This window comes from Somniosus microcephalus, chromosome 14 (assembly GCF_052327205.1).
Source record: "Somniosus microcephalus isolate GS21.2 chromosome 14, FLI_Smic_1.0, whole genome shotgun sequence".
In the NCBI taxonomy this organism is placed as follows: domain Eukaryota; kingdom Metazoa; phylum Chordata; class Chondrichthyes; order Squaliformes; family Somniosidae; genus Somniosus; species Somniosus microcephalus.
The window spans coordinates 1290024-1307299 of NC_141000.1; the positions used below are offsets into that span (position 1 = coordinate 1290024).

Genomic DNA, 17276 nt, shown 5'->3' on the forward strand with positions numbered 1-17276 from the left:
GCGGTGTCCCCGTTATATACACCGGGGGCGGTGTCCCCGTTATATACACCGGGGGCGGTGTCCCCGTTATATACACCGGGGGCGGTGTCCCCGTTATATACACCGGGGGCGGTGTCCCCGTTATATACACCGGGGGCGGTGTCCCCGTTATATACACCGGGGGCGGTGTCCCCGTTATATACACCGGGGGCGGTGTCCCCGTTATATACACCGGGGGCGGTGTCCCCGTTATATACACCGGGGGGCGGTGTCCCCGTTATATACACCGGGGGGCGGTGTCCCCGTTATATACACCGGGGGGCGGTGTCCCCGTTATATACACCGGGGGGCGGTGTCCCCGTTATATACACCGGGGGGCGGTGTCCCCGTTATATACACCGGGGGGCGGTGTCCCCGTTATATACACCGGGGGCGGTGTCCCCGTTATATACACCGGGGGCGGTGTCCCCCCCGTTATATGTTTGAACCTTTTCGAAGTCGTGCGTTTACATGGAATCGGCACCATTAGTGTTCATTTCTGTTTGAGTTACAGAAATGTAATTTCTAATTGCCAGGTCTTACATGATCGATTTAACTTTCTAACGGGGCTGAACCAGAGGTTTTATGAGGACAATTTCCCGTTTCATTTAGGCCACGGTAATTGTCCTATTGGTTAACCTGCCACTGCCCAAGTCAGAATTGAAAAGTTGTTTTTGTTCTGTATATGCATTGTACGACCCAATCTCTGTCACAAAGACCACCTACTTCCACCTCCGTAATTTGCCCATCTCCGACCCTGCCTTCACCCATTTACCTCATTAACTCCTTTGTTACCTCTGGACCTGACTCTTCCAATGCTCTCGTGGCCGCCCTCCCCTCTTCCACACTCCATAGACTTGAGGCCATCCAAAACTCTGCTGCCCGTGTCCTGACTCGCACCAAGTCCCTTTCACCCAGCACCCATGCGCTCACTGACCTACATTGTCTCCTGGTCCAGCATTTTAAAAACGAGGCGTTGCCGGATCGGGAGCCAATGTAGATAAGCACAAGGGACATGACGTGAGTTAGGATACAGCCAGCAGAGTTTTGGATGAACTTAAGTTTATACAGGGTAGAAGATGGGCGGCCGGCCAGGAGAGCATTGAATCATAGAAACTTATGGCGTAGAAGGAGGCCATTCGGCCCATCGTGTCTGTGCCGGCCGAAAAAGAGCTCTCCAGCCTAACCCCACTTTCCAGCTCTTGGTCCGTAGCCCTGTAGGTTACGACACTTCAAATGCATATCCAAGTACTTTTAAAATATGTTGAGGGTTTCTGCCTCTACCACCCTTTCAGGCGGTGAGTTCCAGACCCCGGTGAGTTCCAGACCCCCACCACCCTCTGGGTGAAGAAAGTTCTCAAATCTCCTCTAAACCTTCTACCAATTACTTTAAATCTATGCCCCCTAATTATTGACTTCTCTGCTAAGGGAAATAGGTCCTTTCTATCCACTCTATCTCAGCCCCTCATGATTTTATGCACCTCAATCAAGTCTCCTCTCAGCCTCCTCTGTTCCAAAGAAAACAACCCCAGCCTAATGAAGGCCTGGCTGAGGGTTTCAGCAGCGGACGAGCTGAGGCAGGGGCGGAGTCGGGCGATGTTACAGAGGTGGAAGTAGGTGGTCTTGGTGATGGAGCGGATGTGTCATCAGCAAGTCATCTCGGGGTCAAATAAGTCACCAAGGTTGCGAACAGTCTGTACCCAGAAATACTGTTTGCTTATTTCAATCGTGCATTAAGGAGCTGGTATGAATATTCAGCTCAAAAAGGCAACTTTATGTTCTTACCACGTCAATTCCTTCAGCAAGGCAGCAAGTGCACCACTACTGCTGAGCAGTGAGTGATGATGGCAGTTATGAAAAATAGGGGCACAGTGGATGAGGAGTGGGATAATGTCACCTAAAATGGGGGGCCAGGAAGGGGAGTTGGGTGGTCAGCGGATTTGGGGAATTATAATTCAAGAGTGAGGAAGTGATGCTTCAGTTGTACAGAGCCTCGGTCAGACCCCATTTAGAGTAATGTGTTCAGTTCTGGGCCCCGAACCTCGGGAAGGATATATTGGCCTCGGAGTGGGGGGCAGCGCAGATTCACCAGAATCACACCGGGGCTTAGAGGCTTAAATTATGAGCTTGAATGTTCCCCCGGCCTGCTGCCGATCTCGATTCCTTCGAGCTGAAGTGTCTGACCCTTGACGGTTCATTCCTCTCGCACCCGGACTTTGTTTGCAGCGGAAGGATTTAATTTTAAAAGATAAAGACTTTTGACCACATTTCGCACAGCTTCTGATTTATTCAGCAGAAAATAAAGGGCGACTCAATGAAGACTGAGTAATTAAGGAATAAGTCAGTCAGTTGGAAGAATGTGATTATGCAAAATGGTTAATTGTGCGAAATAAAGGGAATTTTATTCTTAACTAGTTATATCCCTTTAAAATGTTCGTAGAAGTAGAAAGAAATGCAGCCCATCACCAGGCTGCTAATAAAGTGAGTTCCAAGAGACAAAGAATCTCATTTTCCTGCCATTACACAGTATCACCAGCAGAGGCTGCTAAATTCCATAGTTCTATATGAACCGGCGCTGCACCCAGGAGTCAGTCTGCAGTTACAAAGAACAAATCCACTTGCATTTATATGCTACCTTTCACCACCAGGATGTTCCAAAGTGCTTTTCAGCCAATGAATTGCTTTTATAGTGCAATCACTGTTGTAATGTAGGGAAACGCGGCAGCCAATTGTCACACAGCAAGGTCCCATAAACAGTATATTGAGATAAATAAATGACAAGATATTCTGTTTTTAGTAGTGCAGGTTGAGGGATAAAGATTAGCCAGGATGCTGGGAGAATTTGTCTGCTCCATTTTGTATAGTGCGATTGGGATCTTTTGCATTCACTTGAACAGCTTGGTTTAACTTCTCAACTGAAATACGGCACCTTTGACAGTGCAGCACTCCCTCAGCACTGCACTGGAGTGTCAGCCTCGATTTTGTGCTCAAGTCTCTAGCGTGGGGCTTGAACCCACGACCTTCTGACTCAGGTGGTAGTGATGGCACTGACACAAGTTACGCCGATTGCCACAAATGTCCCGTCAATGTGAGTTTATAATCTTTCTCCTGCAGCTGCCTTGCGACCTTCACTTCTTTTCACCACCCAGAATCACAGAAACCCCACAGTGCAGATAGAGGCCATTTCGGCCCATCGAGCCTGCACCGACACATATCCCACCCGATACCCGTAACCCCACGTATTTAATCCCCCTAACACTAAGGGTCACTTGTGTTATCCATAATAAGTGCCTTTCAAAAATATTTGTTATTCCTTAGATATTCCATGCTGAGAGGCTATCGCCTGAATAACCTTTTATGTGGTTCTGCAGGTCACTTTTGTGGGGTTTTCCAATTCAACGGAAGATGCTGATTTTGCTGAAAAGCAGGTAATGCCACTTTATAACGTGAAGAAACAAGAACTTGCAGGCACTGTGACTAGCTCCTCTACATGTGCGGTGCTGCAGGTCCCTTTGCTGTTTTTGTTTTCTGATCGTCTACACATCCGTATAGGAAATGTGCATCTTTGTCATTTCACTATTGTGAACTTCATAGCTTCTCAATTTACATTTGATTATTGTGCCATGAACAGCTTGGGACACCGGTATGTGTGTTTGAAATAGCTAGCAGAAATTAGAAAGATAGTGGACGTGAAGTTTCAAACTTCAGGGTATACTTAAAATTGAAAAAAAACGCGCAGGTACATACAGCAATTACAATTATAGTCAGTTACACTTTAAATAAAAACATTTAATTAACATTGGAGTTTTGTTGGGGCAATGCTAACACAGGTTGTGTGTGTTTTGTTGCCTCCTTGTTTGCATTTCCGTCAACACTGAACTAATAATTAAATTAAAATTGCTATTCTGTGACCATTTACACCTCCTCTACACCCATCTTTTGTTTCTTTACTTGTCCCATGACCACTCCCCTTTGCCTTTGCACCATAATCCCTTTTGTCTCTTAGTCTCTCCTGCCTTCCATCCTATCACAGACTTTCCCTTTTGTTCTTTCCGCCCCTTTCCCTGCCCCTGCGCTTGCTTAAAAGCTGTTAAATCTTTAACATCTTCCAGTTCTGACGAAGGGTCATTGACCTGAATCGTTAACTCTGTTTCTCTCTCCAAAGATGCTGCCTGACCTGCTGAGCGTTTCCAGCATTTTCTCTTTCAGATTTCCAGCATCTGCGGTATTTTGCTTTTGTTTACTTATTGGCCCAGAAATTCGGCTCTCCCCGGGTGAGTACGCACGGCCCGATGGAAGTGCCGGTTTCTTGCATGCACTGCGCATGCGCGGGAAACCGGCACTTCCGTTCCTCTGAACGAAGGGGTTCAGAGGTCGAACGCGTGCGCGGGGGGGTCTGCGCGTGCGCTTTGAACTTACGTTTTTTTTTACAGGTTTTTCCGTGAGGGTAAGTCTTTAGATTTTAGAAATGTAAAAACCAGGCGTAAGGCCTGCTTTTTAAAAGGTAAGTGGTCAATTAATTAAAATTAAAACATTTTTTCCACAGGTTTACTATTTTTAAATACTTTAAAGCAAGGTAAGTTTATTTTTAGCCCCGTTAGAATATAAAATTATTTTTTTCAAAAATTTAAATTATTGTTTAAAATAGTTATTTAATGTAATTTATAGTTTATTTAAAAAGTGTGATGATTTTTTAAAATTTATTTGAAGGTTTACTACTATTTTGGGGCCGTAGTATTTATAAGTTTTGACAGGTCTTCCTGTCACTACTTATGAATGGGCTTTTCCCTGCGCTGATTTGCTGCCCATGGCCCACGTGATCCCAGGGGACGCATCGCACTAACTACGCCCCTGGGACACGCAAGCACAGCGCGCTGGCAGCTGGGCCAAGCCCCGGAGCGGAATTCCACGGGGCCCTACAGCTCAACTGCCGGCGCGCAAGGTAAGTGCAGGTCGGGGGCTTACACCCGCGGGAAGCCCCCGACCCGAATTTCTGGGCCATTATTCCTTGTCCCAGTAAGCAACAATCCCTGGCTGCTTGCTGGTGAAGTCCTTAACTGGAAACGGACAAAAGAGATGATTGTAAATCAAACTGACAGTCGAGCATCCTTTAAAGGAACAGACCTGTACAAAAAGCAAGAAACTGCAGATTAGAATCAAACCCAGAAAACCCTGGTGACACTCCGCACGTGAGACAAATGAGTTAACCACCTGAAACGTTACCTTATCGCTTCTCTCCACTTACTGTGAGGTCCTGTTTATTGACCTTTCTGCTAAGGGAAATAGGTCCTTCCTTTCCACTCTATCTAAGCCCCCCATAATTTTATACACCTCAATAAGGTCTCCCCTCAGCCTCCTCTGTTCCAAAGAAAACAACCCCAGTCTATCCAATCTTTCCTCATAGCTAAAATTCTCCAGTCCTGGCAACATCCTTGTAAATCTCCTCTGCACCCTCTCTAGTGCAATCACATCCTTCCTGTAATGTGGTAACCAGAACTGCACGCAGTACTCTAGCTGTGGCCTAACTAGTGTTTTATACAGTTCTAGCATAACTTCCTGCTCTTGTATTCTATGCCTCAGCTAATAAAGAAAGGTATAAGAGATTGGTGTGCAAAGTTAAAGCACACGGGATTGTGGGGGTAAGGTACTGACTTGGATAGAACACTGGTTGGCAGACAGGAAGCAAAGAGTTGGAATAAACGGGTCTTTTTCCGAGTGGCAGGCAGTGACTAGTGGGGTACCGCAGGTATCGGTGCTAGGACCCCAGCTATTCACAATATATATTAATGATCTAGACGAGGGAACTAGATGTAATATCTCCAAGTTACGACACAAAGCTGGGTGGGCGTGTGTGCTGTGAGGAGGATGCCAAGAAACTCCAGTATGATTTGGACAGGTTGGGTGATTGGGCAGATGCATGGCAGATGCAGTATAATGTGGACAAATGCGAGGTTATCCACTTTGGTGGCAAAAACAGGAAGACAGATTATTATCTGAACGGCAATAGATTGGGAAAAGGGGAAGTGCAACGAGACCTGGGTGTCCTTGTGCACCAGTCGCTGAAGGTAAGCATGCAGGTGCAGCAGGCGGTTAAGAAGGCCAATGGTATGTTGGCCTTCGTAGCGAGAGGATTCGAGTACAGGAGCAAGGATGTCTTGCTGCAGTTGTACAGGGCCTTGGTGAGACCACACCTTGAGTATTATGTGCAGTTTTGGTCGCCTTATCTGAGGAAGGATGTTCTTGCCATGGAGGGAGTGCAGTGAAGATTCACCAGACTGATACCTGGGATGGCAGGAATGACATATGCAGAGAGATTGGGTCGATTGGGCTTATATTCGCTAGAGTTTAGAAGAATGAGAGGGGATCTCATTGAAACTTATAAAATTCTAACAGGACTAGATGCAGGAAAGATGTTCCTGATGGCGGGGGAGTCCAGAACCAGGGGTCACAGTCCAAGGATAAGGGGTAAGCCAATTAGGACTGAGATGAGGAGGAATTTCTTCACCCAGAGAGTGGTGAACCTGTGGAATTCTCTACCACAGAAGGCAGTTGAGGCCAATTCATTAAATATATTCAAGAAGGAGTTAGATATATTTCTTAAGGCTGAAGGGATCAAGGGATATGGGGAGAAAGCAGGGACAGGGTACTGAATTTGGATGATCAGCCATGATCTTATTAAATGGCGGAACAGGCTCGAGGGGCCGAATGGCCTACTCTTGCTCCTATCTTCTATGTTTCTATGTATCCCGTATGCCGCCTTAACCACCTTATCTATCTGTCCTACATTCAGGGATCTGTGGACATGCACTTCAAGGCCCCTTTGTTCCTCTACACTTCTCAGTATCCTACCATTTATTGTGTATTCCCTTGCCTTGTTAGCCCTCAACAAATGCATTACCACACTTCTCCGGATTGAATTCCATTTGCCAGTTTTCTGCCCACCTGACCAGTCTATTGATATCTTCCTGCAGTCTACAGCTTTCTTCCTCACTATCAACCACATGGCCAATTTTTATATCATCTGCAAACTTTTTAATCACGCCCCCTACATTGAAGTCTAAATCATTGATCTATTCCACAAAAAGCAAGGGACCCAGTACTGAGCCCTGCAGAAACCCACTGGAAACAGCCTTCCAGTCACAAAAATGCCTGTCGACCATTACCCTCTGCTTCCTGCCACTGAGCCAATTCTGGATCCAACTTCACAGGAGTGATTATCAAACAAAATTTGACACCGGGCCACACAAGGGGATATTAGGGCAGGTGACCAAAAGCTTGGTCAAAGAGGTAGGTTTTAAGGGAGCGTCTTAAAGGAGGAAAGCGAGGTAGCGAGGCGAAGAGGTTTAAGGAGGAAATTCCAGAGCTTAGGTTCTCGGCAGCTGAAGGCACGGCCACCAATGGTGGAGCGATGGAAACCACATACCCACCAGGCTGGCCACCCAGGCTTTATTGGGCAGTCATGTGGTAGGTTCTTTAACCCCTTTGGTGCTTCAGCATTGGTTACTGTAAGCAGGGGTTTACAGCATGAAGGAGTAAACATACCATGTGGGTCGCTACCTTTAGTTGTCAGCAGGCAGCAAAGTTGGAAATGTCTTCAGAGTTCACCCCTTCACCTGGCTTCCCCACGTCGTGGTCCAGCCCTGCAACAACTGGAACAATGATTGGAGGGTGCCCTGTTCTCCAGGAATGAAGGTGATCCTTTTCAGATAGATGATGTTTCTATGCCATCTAGATCATGGGCCCATTCAGGTGCCTTCTCATCATAGCGGTTCCACACTCCCTTAAGTTAATGGGCGGGAAGGAGGAAATAGGATTTCTTCTCCACTTAGAAAAATCTCAGCTCGAGCATTTGCAGTGTTTTCCCTTCCTTTGTGTTTGGTTCTAAAATTTGCTGGGTGTAACCTCATTGCAGCTGAATTATTTCAGGACCACACAGTTCAAGCGCTCGATTCTATGATGCTGAATCTTGGTGGAATGCCCCTCTTGTCCTGAGATTGGTGATGGTGGTTGCCATATTTGGAGCTACAGATGCCAGACTATTTGTAAAGCTGGTTGAACTGGACTTCTTTGCTCTCTGGTGTCTCAAAGAATCTCTTGTTGCCAGGAAATGACCAAATATTGGCAGCTGCCTTGAACTATTAGATCCCGGAAAGATGTTTTATAATGGTCAGGCTCTTGCTACCATCTCTGGTGACTGATGTCTTTCTCATCACGCTCAAGGTTTGTGCTCCAGCGACAGATCGACTGTACCATCAACTGAAAGCTGTTCCAAATTGCATAGCTGGTGCTGAAGTGGATTAGAAGTAGATTTTCCACCCAGTTGTGGTCACTGAGAAACAAGAAAGACCTTCAGACAGTGCAGTGAAAAGCTGATCCCCAGTGAAAAGCTGATCCCCAGTGAAAAGCTGATCCCCAGTGAAAAGCTGATCCCCAGTGTTAGAGTTCTGAAGAAAGGCTGGAGAAACTTGGACTTTCCCAACTAGAAAGGAGGAGTCTGAGAAGTTGTCTTATCGACATACATAAGATAGTTAATGGAATGGAAAAGGTAATTCTATAATATTTTTAAAAATTGCCCATGGAATAAAAGGGACAGTGGCGACGTGGATACGAAATTGGCCAAGTGACCGGAAACAGAGAGTAGTGGTGAACGGTTGTTTTTTGGACTGGAGGAAGGTATACAGTGGTGTTCCCCAGGGGTCTGTACTGGGACCACTGCTTTTCTTGATATATATTAATGACTTAGACTTGGGTGTACAGGGCACAATTTAAAAATTTGCAGATGACACAAAACTTGGAAGTATAGTGAACAGTGAGGAGGAGAGTGATAGACTTCAAGAAGACATAGACAGGCTGGTGGAATGGGCGGACACGTGGTAGATGAAATTTAACGCAGAAAAGTGTGAAGTGATACATTATGGTAGAAAGAATGGGGAGAGGACATATAAATTAAATGGTACAATTCTAAAGGGGGTGCACAAACAGAGACACCTGGGGGGTATATGTGCACAAATCGTTGGAAAGTGGCAGGGCAGGTTGAGAAAGTGGTTAAAAAAGCTTACGGGATCCTGGGCTTCATAAATAGAGGCACAGAGTACAAAAGCAAGACAGTTATGTTGAACCTTTATAAAACACTGGTCTGACCTCAACTGGAGTACTGTGTCCAATTCTGGGCACCGCACTTTAGGAAGGAGGTGAAGGCCTTAGAGAGGGTGCAGAAAAGATTTACGAGGATGATTCCAGGGATGAGGGACTTCAGTTACGTGGAGAGACTGGAGAAGCTGGGGTTGTTCTCCTTGGAGCAGAGAAGGTTGAGAGGAGATTTGATGGAGGTGTTCAAAATCATGAGGGGTCTGAACAGAGTAATTAGAGGGAAACTGTTCCCATTGGCAGAAGGTTCGAGAACCAGAGGACACAGATTTAAGGTGATTGGCAAAAGAACCAAAGGCGACATGAGGAAAAACATTTTTACGCAGCGAGTGGTTAGGATCTGGAATGCACTGCCTGAGAGGGTGGTGGAGGCAGATTCAATCGTGGCTTTCCAAAGGGAATTGGATAAGTATCTGAAGGAAAATAAGCTCGACGGGCCAAATGGCCGCCTCCTGTGCTGTAACCATTCTGAGAGTAGGACAAAGGGTCACGGCCTCAAACTAATAAAAGGCAAATTTAGGACAGATGTCCGGGAGTTCTCCACACACACTGATCAATACATGGAATAGACTTTACCAAGAGAGCGGTGGAGGCAAAAATGCTCTCATTTAAGAATGGGGTCTTTCTGAATGGATGAATTAAAATGGGCCGAATGACCTTCCGCATCAATGAGTATCTTGTGAAACATTTTGGATTCAGTTATGGTGGATAATGCCAGGACAGCGATTTTTATTTATAGAAACAAGGTTTTGTGAAAACTCTTGATACCACTAAACAGAAACTTGTTATTCTCTAAAATAGAAAAACACTTACCATATCGTGGAATGGATCATTTTTTGTTTGTATTCTAGTGATTGAAATTCATTAATCTGACATGGGTTTTTTCAATGTCAGGATACCCATTCTGATCTCTTTCTTGCAAGAATATCAAATGCTCTGGCAGATGCCTTGAGTAGAGACACTATACAACCATGTGAATCTGCTCACCAGTCTGATACCATAGACATCGCTGGAGTTATCCAAAGATTGCTCTGTTGACCATGTTTCGGATCAGGATGAAAGAACTATTTCTGCTCCACCATTCAGGACCGCACAGCTGTAGTTTCCAGAGTGTCCTCTTTTGCCTGAAAGGAATGTTACGTTATGAATTCCTTGTGTTTCCCTGATCTTGAATTCTATCGAATCTGATAGGAACAAGCTGTACACAGAAGCTAAGCTAATGAAGAGGAAAGTTGATTGAGTCTGATATGATGTCCTTGTAGTCTCCACACACAGCCTCGGCCCTCTTGGCCATACTCTGTTTTAGAGCACTATTAATTTACATACATGTTGATAAACCAAAGGGTCCCTTGGAAATAGTGTTTCTGGTATTTTTATGGTGTAGGAGCCAAGCGGGGAGAGAATTGGGGCGCGCGTGCATAACTGGCGTCGTACAAAATCGCCCCCCACCCCCAGCAGTTGGTACATGGGCCATTCCTCCGGTATGTGGTGGGTAAGACATTAAAGCGTGTGCGGAGAATGTGCCAGCAGTGGACAGTCTCATTTTTCAGATTCTTGAGAAAGTGTGTGTTTTGCTTTTCGATTGTCTTGACCTACTTAAAGCCCATATCAGATAGCGTGACTCACCCGGCAACCTGTGATTCTCTTGTATAGGCACTGGCTGCTATTGACCCGGAGCTTCCTGGCTTGCTGAGTTCACTACAGCTCTACAACCTAAAGAATACTGAAATTGCTCTTTTGACAGATTTGAAGAAACACTCCAGGACAAAAGAGAACACCGTTAGCCAGGTAATAATGCCACACCGAAGGGGAAGGAGGCGGAGGCTACAGTTACATGTAAATATAATGCTGTGCCTAAGGCCAATGCCAAAGCTGCAGCATCCATTGTATACAATGTAGAAAGGATCCCAATGATTGCAGCATTAACCTGTTACAGAGCCCCTCCACTTATGCACATGGTGTAAGTCTTCTTGGGAAAGCAAGGAACCGAGGCTGGGACAAGTTTGATATAAAATCCTCAATGGCAGCATTGAAATTGAAGCTGGGAGAGTTATCCCCATTTATGAATATAATTAGGATGCTCGCTGAACATGGGGTGTTGGGGTTCATTTATTTCCAGTTGAATGATTTTGAATGTGATGAAATGGTAGTTACACAATCTACCTTGGAGCCTGATGTAAACACATGGATAACTGCAAATATGTTGCATTGCCAGCAGAAGGCTGGGCGACTTGCTGAAATGGTTAAGTGGTATATATTTTTGAAAGGTTTCCATTTATGTTCTATTTATTACATCCCATTTCTGGATACATTTCATAAAGAACCTGATTAAATTACATCAAAAATACCAATTAGTTCTGGTTCATCTTAACTCCAAAGGTTCCATGTGTGCAGTCAGTTTTTCCTGTTCTGTACCTGCCATGAAGTAATTTACCTCCAGTCCTAACTACTTTGGGGACAACTTTTTACCCTCTTACCTTCACCCCATATGTGAAGGCCCCATTCACCTCTCCCTCTGTAAGGAATACAACCATGCCATTCCCTGGGAGTAGAGGCTGGGACACGTTTGATTTTAAATCCTTAACAGAACAATTGAAACTGAAGCCCGGAGAGTTATGCCCGTAATGATTAGGATGCTCATTGACCATGTGTTCATTTCATTTATTTCTGCTCCCGCTCATTAACTCAACTTTATTTTCTTGCACCTGGAATTGGAAGACTAGTCCTTTCTGAGCTTTATTTAGTTGCTTCAAGCTGATTCTTTGATGTTCAACATCAACATGGCCTAGAAGATGCCTTGCATATCTCCAAGAGGAAGGACTCCTATTTCCTGATCTTTTTGTGCAAAGGAGAGTATAGCAAGGACCCAGTCAACCTTCATGCATCGTGGCCAGAGTGGGCCATCTTTACCGGGCCTGTGGATCCTCGTGGGCTTCTCCTATATTCAGCATCTTGCTTGTGTTTTAGGTCCAGTAGAAGCCTATAACAGCACCTCAACAGAGCAAGGACCAACTTACGCCCCAAATTTAAAAAGTTCAAATGGCTAAAATCCTGGGGAGTCCTTGCACGGAGGACTGGCTGGATGTGGATATCCTTTCATCAGGTTCACTGGTTGGGATTCTTTTATAGAATGTGAACCAGATCCTGCTTGTGAAAAGGGCTTCCCTTCCTCTGGTGGAGACCCTCCTTCAGACTGCTGTGTGTGGCTTACATTTAGGAGCTTTGTCGTTCTGTTCGGTGTATACAAGTTTGTTGATGTTCCCGTTTTCAAATTTCAAGCTAAGACTTCTGAGCTAGCCCTTCAGGCTCATGAACTGATCTGCGGTCAGGCTGATCATCTGCACCAAGGCCCTGTACAATTGTAGCAAGACTTCTTTACTCTTATACTCCAACCCCTTGCAATAAAGGCCAACATACCATTTGCCTTCCTCATAGCTTTCTGTGTTTCTTGCACGAGAACACTCAAATCTCTCTGAACACCAACATTTGAAAGTTTCTCACCATTTAAAAATATTCTGTTTTTCTATTCTTCCTACCAAAGTGACTAACCTCACATTTCTCTACATTACACTCCATCTGCCACCTTACTGCCCACTCACTCAGTCTATCTATATCCCTTTGCAGACTCTGTGTTCTCCTCACAGCTTACTGTCCCACCTAGCTTTGTATCATCAGCAAACTTGGATACATTACACTCGGTCCCTTCATCTAGGTCATTAATATAGATTGTAAATAGCCAGGTATTAATTAGTTTGTCGAAAGCCAGCACTCCTTTTAGGCGTTACACTCCTTTTCTTTTTCTAGCACCGAAATCAAAATAAGGACTCCTCTTCTTCTGTTTTTAGGGACACTCCAGGCTCTTCCTCACTTGAGATGCTGCAATCAATCATAACACATTAATTAGTTTGTGGGCCTGCAAACTTGGCAGGTTTAGCTCAATCTGTCATCCGGTGGTAGTGGTCCAAGTGAGGCCATCTCTGCCTCAGCTCGTCCAGAATTCAAGTATTAACCTTCTGAATTTCCCAGAAGGCCAATACATCGAATTACACAGAATTTTACATCATTCGGAAACAGGCCATTCGGCCCAACAGGTCTATGCCACTGTTTATGCTCCACCCACAGGCTTCTTCGCACCCTACTTCATCTCACTCTATCAACATATCCTTCTATTTATTTCTTCCTCATGTACTTTTCTAACATAGAATCATAGAAAAGTTACAGCACAGAAGGAGGCCATTCGGCCCGTTGAGCCCGTGCCGGCTCTCTGCAAGAGCACTTCAGCTAGTCCCACTCCCCCGCCCTTTCCCTGTAGCCTTGCAGTTTTTTTCTTTCAGGTACTTACCCTTTTGAAAGCCACAATTGAATCTGCCTCCATCACCTTCGCAGGTAGAGCATTCCAGATTCTAGCCACTCGCTGCGTAAAAAAGTTTTTCCTCATGTCACCTTTGGTTCTTCTGCCAATCACCTTAAATCTGTGTCTTCAGGTTCTCGACCCTTCCGCCAATGGGAACAGTTTCTCTCTATCTACTCTGTCTAGACCCCCCTCATGATTTTGAACACCTCTATCAAATCTCCTTTCAACCTTTTATGCTCTAAGGAGAACAACCCCAGCTTCTCCAGTCTATCCACTTTAGACTTTGGAATTAAAAACTAATTTCTAAATTTGTGGATGACACCAAATTGGGGGGGGGATAGTCAAACTGAGGAGGACTGCAACAAGTTACAGGAGGACATTAATAAACTTGCAGAATGGGCATACAATTGGCAAATGAAGTTCAACACAGATAAATGTGAGGTATTACATTTTGGTAGGAAGTATAGGGAGGTCACTTATTACTTGGAGGGTGCGAGTCTAGGTGTAGTAGAGGAGCAAAGGGATCTCGGAGTACAAATATACAAATCACTAAAAGTAGCGACACAGGTTAACAAGGCCATAAAAAGCAAACCAAGCACTAGGGTTTATTTCTAGAGGGATAGAATTGAAAAGTAGGGAAGTTATGCTAAACCTGTATCTAACCTTGGTTAGACCACACTGCGTATAGTTCTGGTCGCCATATTATAAAAAGGATATAGAGGCACTGGAGATGGTGCAGAGAAGACTTATAAGGATGATACCAGAAATGCGAGGGTATACATATCAGGAAAGGATGAACAGGCTGGGTCTCTTTTCACTTTGAAAAAAGACTGAGGGGTGACCTAATAGAGGTCTTTAAAATTATGAAAGGTTTTGATAGAGTGGATACAGAGAGAATGTTTCCACTTGTGGGGAAGAGCATAACTAGAGGCCATCAATATAAGATAGTCACCAAGAAATCCAATAGGGAATTCAGAAGAAACCCAGAGAGTGGTGAGAATGTGGAACTCGCTACCACAGGGAGCGGTTGAGGTGAATAGTAGAGATGCATTTCAGGGGAGGCTAGACAAGCATATAAGAACATAAGAAATAAGAGTAGAAGTAGGCCATACGGCCCCTCGAGCCTGCTCCGCCATTCAGTAAGATCATGGCTGATCATCGACCTCAACTCCACTTTCCCGCCTGATCTCCATATCCCTTGATTCCCCTAGAGTCCAGAAATCTATCTCTCTCAGCCTTGAATATACTCAACGACTCAGCATGCACAGCCCTCTGGGGGCAGAGAATTCCAAAGATTCACAACTCTGAGTGAAGAAATTCCTCCTCATCTCAGTCTTAAATGGCCAACTCCTTATCCTGAGACTATGCCCTCTAGTTCTAGACTCTCCAGCCAGGGGAAACAACCTCTCAGCATCTACCCTGTCAATCCCCTTCAGAATCTTGTATGTTTCAATGAGATCACCTCTCATTCTTCTAAACTCCAGAGAGTATCGGCCCAATCTACTCAATCTCTCCTCATAGGACAGCCCTCTCATCCCAGGAATCAATCTAGTGAACCTTCGTTGCACTGCCTCCAAGGCAATGAGGGAGAAGGGAATAGAGGGTTATGCTGATGGATTTAGATGAGGAAAGACGGGAGAAGACTAGAGTGGAGCGTAAACGCCGGCATGGTCTGGTTGGGCCGAATGGCCTATTTCTGTGCCGTATATCCTATGTAATCCTTTGTACTGTTACTTCACTCTGTTTGGTCCCTCAAGCTGTTAACTAATAGCTGTGATACACTTTACAAGTTTTATTCCTGTTTGATTAAACATTTAACATTTTGTCATCTTCTAGTCAACATTCTCTGATTTTTATAACTTTGCTTTACAACTTCTTTTAACCTTCTGTCCTTTCTAGAAACCTTCCATTAAACTCGTAATTTTTTAGAAACCTGCTTCCGTCCTGAATTAGGATTTGGTAAAGCAAGACCTTGTTATCAATGTATGCCCTCTTTTTTGAAGTCAAGCCCATTTACAGGACAGCAAAGTTTTAATAACCACTGAAGCGGATTAGTTCTGTTACTGGTATCCTTTCCAAGGTGGCATTCAACTGGTGTCAGAAACTATGACTGCCTGATGCCATTTCATTTATCTCCGTTGGGTGACGCTCCTTTTCTTTTTGCTGTTGCCCAGATCGTGGGTTCGTGGGCCTTGACCTCTATTTACAAGACCCGTAGCATTCCACCAGTTCACAACCTTGAAAGTTGTCATTTAGACCCCGGCTGAGCAGGTTCCAGTCCCAAGTGGGAAACTCTAGCAACTCTCGGATCTGTAGGTCCTTTGTCTGAACTGTACCTATGCACAATTTATGGATTAATCCTTTGTTTTACAGAATGCCTATAGTGAGGTTTAGAGTAGCTAGCTTTTCTACGAACAATTGGGATTCTCTCTTTCATAGATCACTTTCAAGAGGAGGTGCTATTAATGAATGGCACAAGTTCCAATTTACCCATGGAGTTCATTTTTAATCAAGATCTTAAAGTTAGTGGTTTTCTGCCATTATGTTTGAAGTAAACTTCAATGGGATGCGAAAGGATCTAGCCAGGGTAAAATGGGACCAAAGACCGACAGGAAAATCTGTAACAGAACAATGGGTAATCTTTAAGGAGGAGATGTTCCAAGTACAGGCTAGGTACATTCCAACAAGAGGGAAGGGTAAGGGAACCAAAGCAAGGGCTCCTTGGATGACGAGGGAGATAGAGAAGATGATGAAACAAAAAAAAGAGGGTGTATGATGCATGTCAGGTGAATTCTTCAAGGGAGAACCAGACCAAATACAATAAGTTGAGAGGGGATGTGAAGATGAAAAGATTGGCAAAGAGAGAATATGAGAATAGAATGGCGGTTAACATAAAAGGGAACGCAAAAATCTTCTACCGGCATGGGAACAGTAAGCGGGTAGTAAGAGGTGACGTGGGGCCTATTGGAGACAAAGGTGGTGAAATATACTTAGAGGCGCAGGGCAAGGCTAGAATACTCAATGAGTACTTTGTATCGGTGTTTACTAAGGAGGTGGATGCTGACAAAATATCGGTAGAAGTGGAAAAGGTAGAAGCAATGGAAGGGGTGAAAATTGATAGACAGGATGTACTAGAAAGGCTGGGTATGCTTAGAGTGGATAAGTTGCCTGGTCCAGATGGCTTGCATCCCAGGTTGCTAAGGGAATTGGGGGAGGAGATAGTGGAAGGGCTTGCCATAATTTTCCAATCTTCCCTAGATGCGGGGGAGGTGCCTGAGGATTGGAAAGTGGCCAATTTGACACCATTGTTCAAGAAAGGGTGTAAGGACAATCCCAGTAACTACAGGCCGGTCAGTTTAACATCAGTGGTGGGTAAAGTTTTAGAAACAATAATCAAGGAAAAAATTAACGGGCATTTGAAGAGGTTTAAGCTAATTAAGGAGAGCCAACATGGATTTGTAAAAGGCAGATCGTGTTTGACTAATCTAATTGAATTTTTTGATGAAGTAACAGAGAGGCTTGATGAAGGGAATGCAATGCTTGTTGTCTACATGGATTTTCGGAGGCGTTTGACAAAGTAACACATAGAAGGCTGGTTAACAAGATTGAGGCTCATGGAATAGGTGGGTCAGTGGCAGCTTGGCTAAGAATTGGCTTAAAGACAGAAAACAGCGAGTTGTGGTAAATGGCTGTTTTTCAGACTGGAGGATGGTAGACAGTGGTGTTCCCCAAGGGTCAGTGCTGGGGCCACTTTTTT

At 44.8% G+C, this 17276-nt stretch overlaps 1 protein-coding gene across 5 annotated transcripts in view; it reads left to right on the top strand.

Annotated features, from left to right (window-relative positions):
- Positions 1–17276, top strand: part of akap11 (A kinase (PRKA) anchor protein 11) — a 102142-nt gene that overhangs the window by 33507 nt on the left and 51359 nt on the right. For all 5 annotated transcript variants that reach the window (XM_086006100.1, XM_086006097.1, XM_086006099.1 and 2 more), the window contains 2 exons: positions 3390–3446; positions 10819–10953. In XM_086006100.1, coding sequence (XP_085862226.1) covers positions 3390–3446; positions 10819–10953 — 192 coding nt within the window. The remainder of the gene's footprint in view (positions 1–3389; positions 3447–10818; positions 10954–17276) is intronic.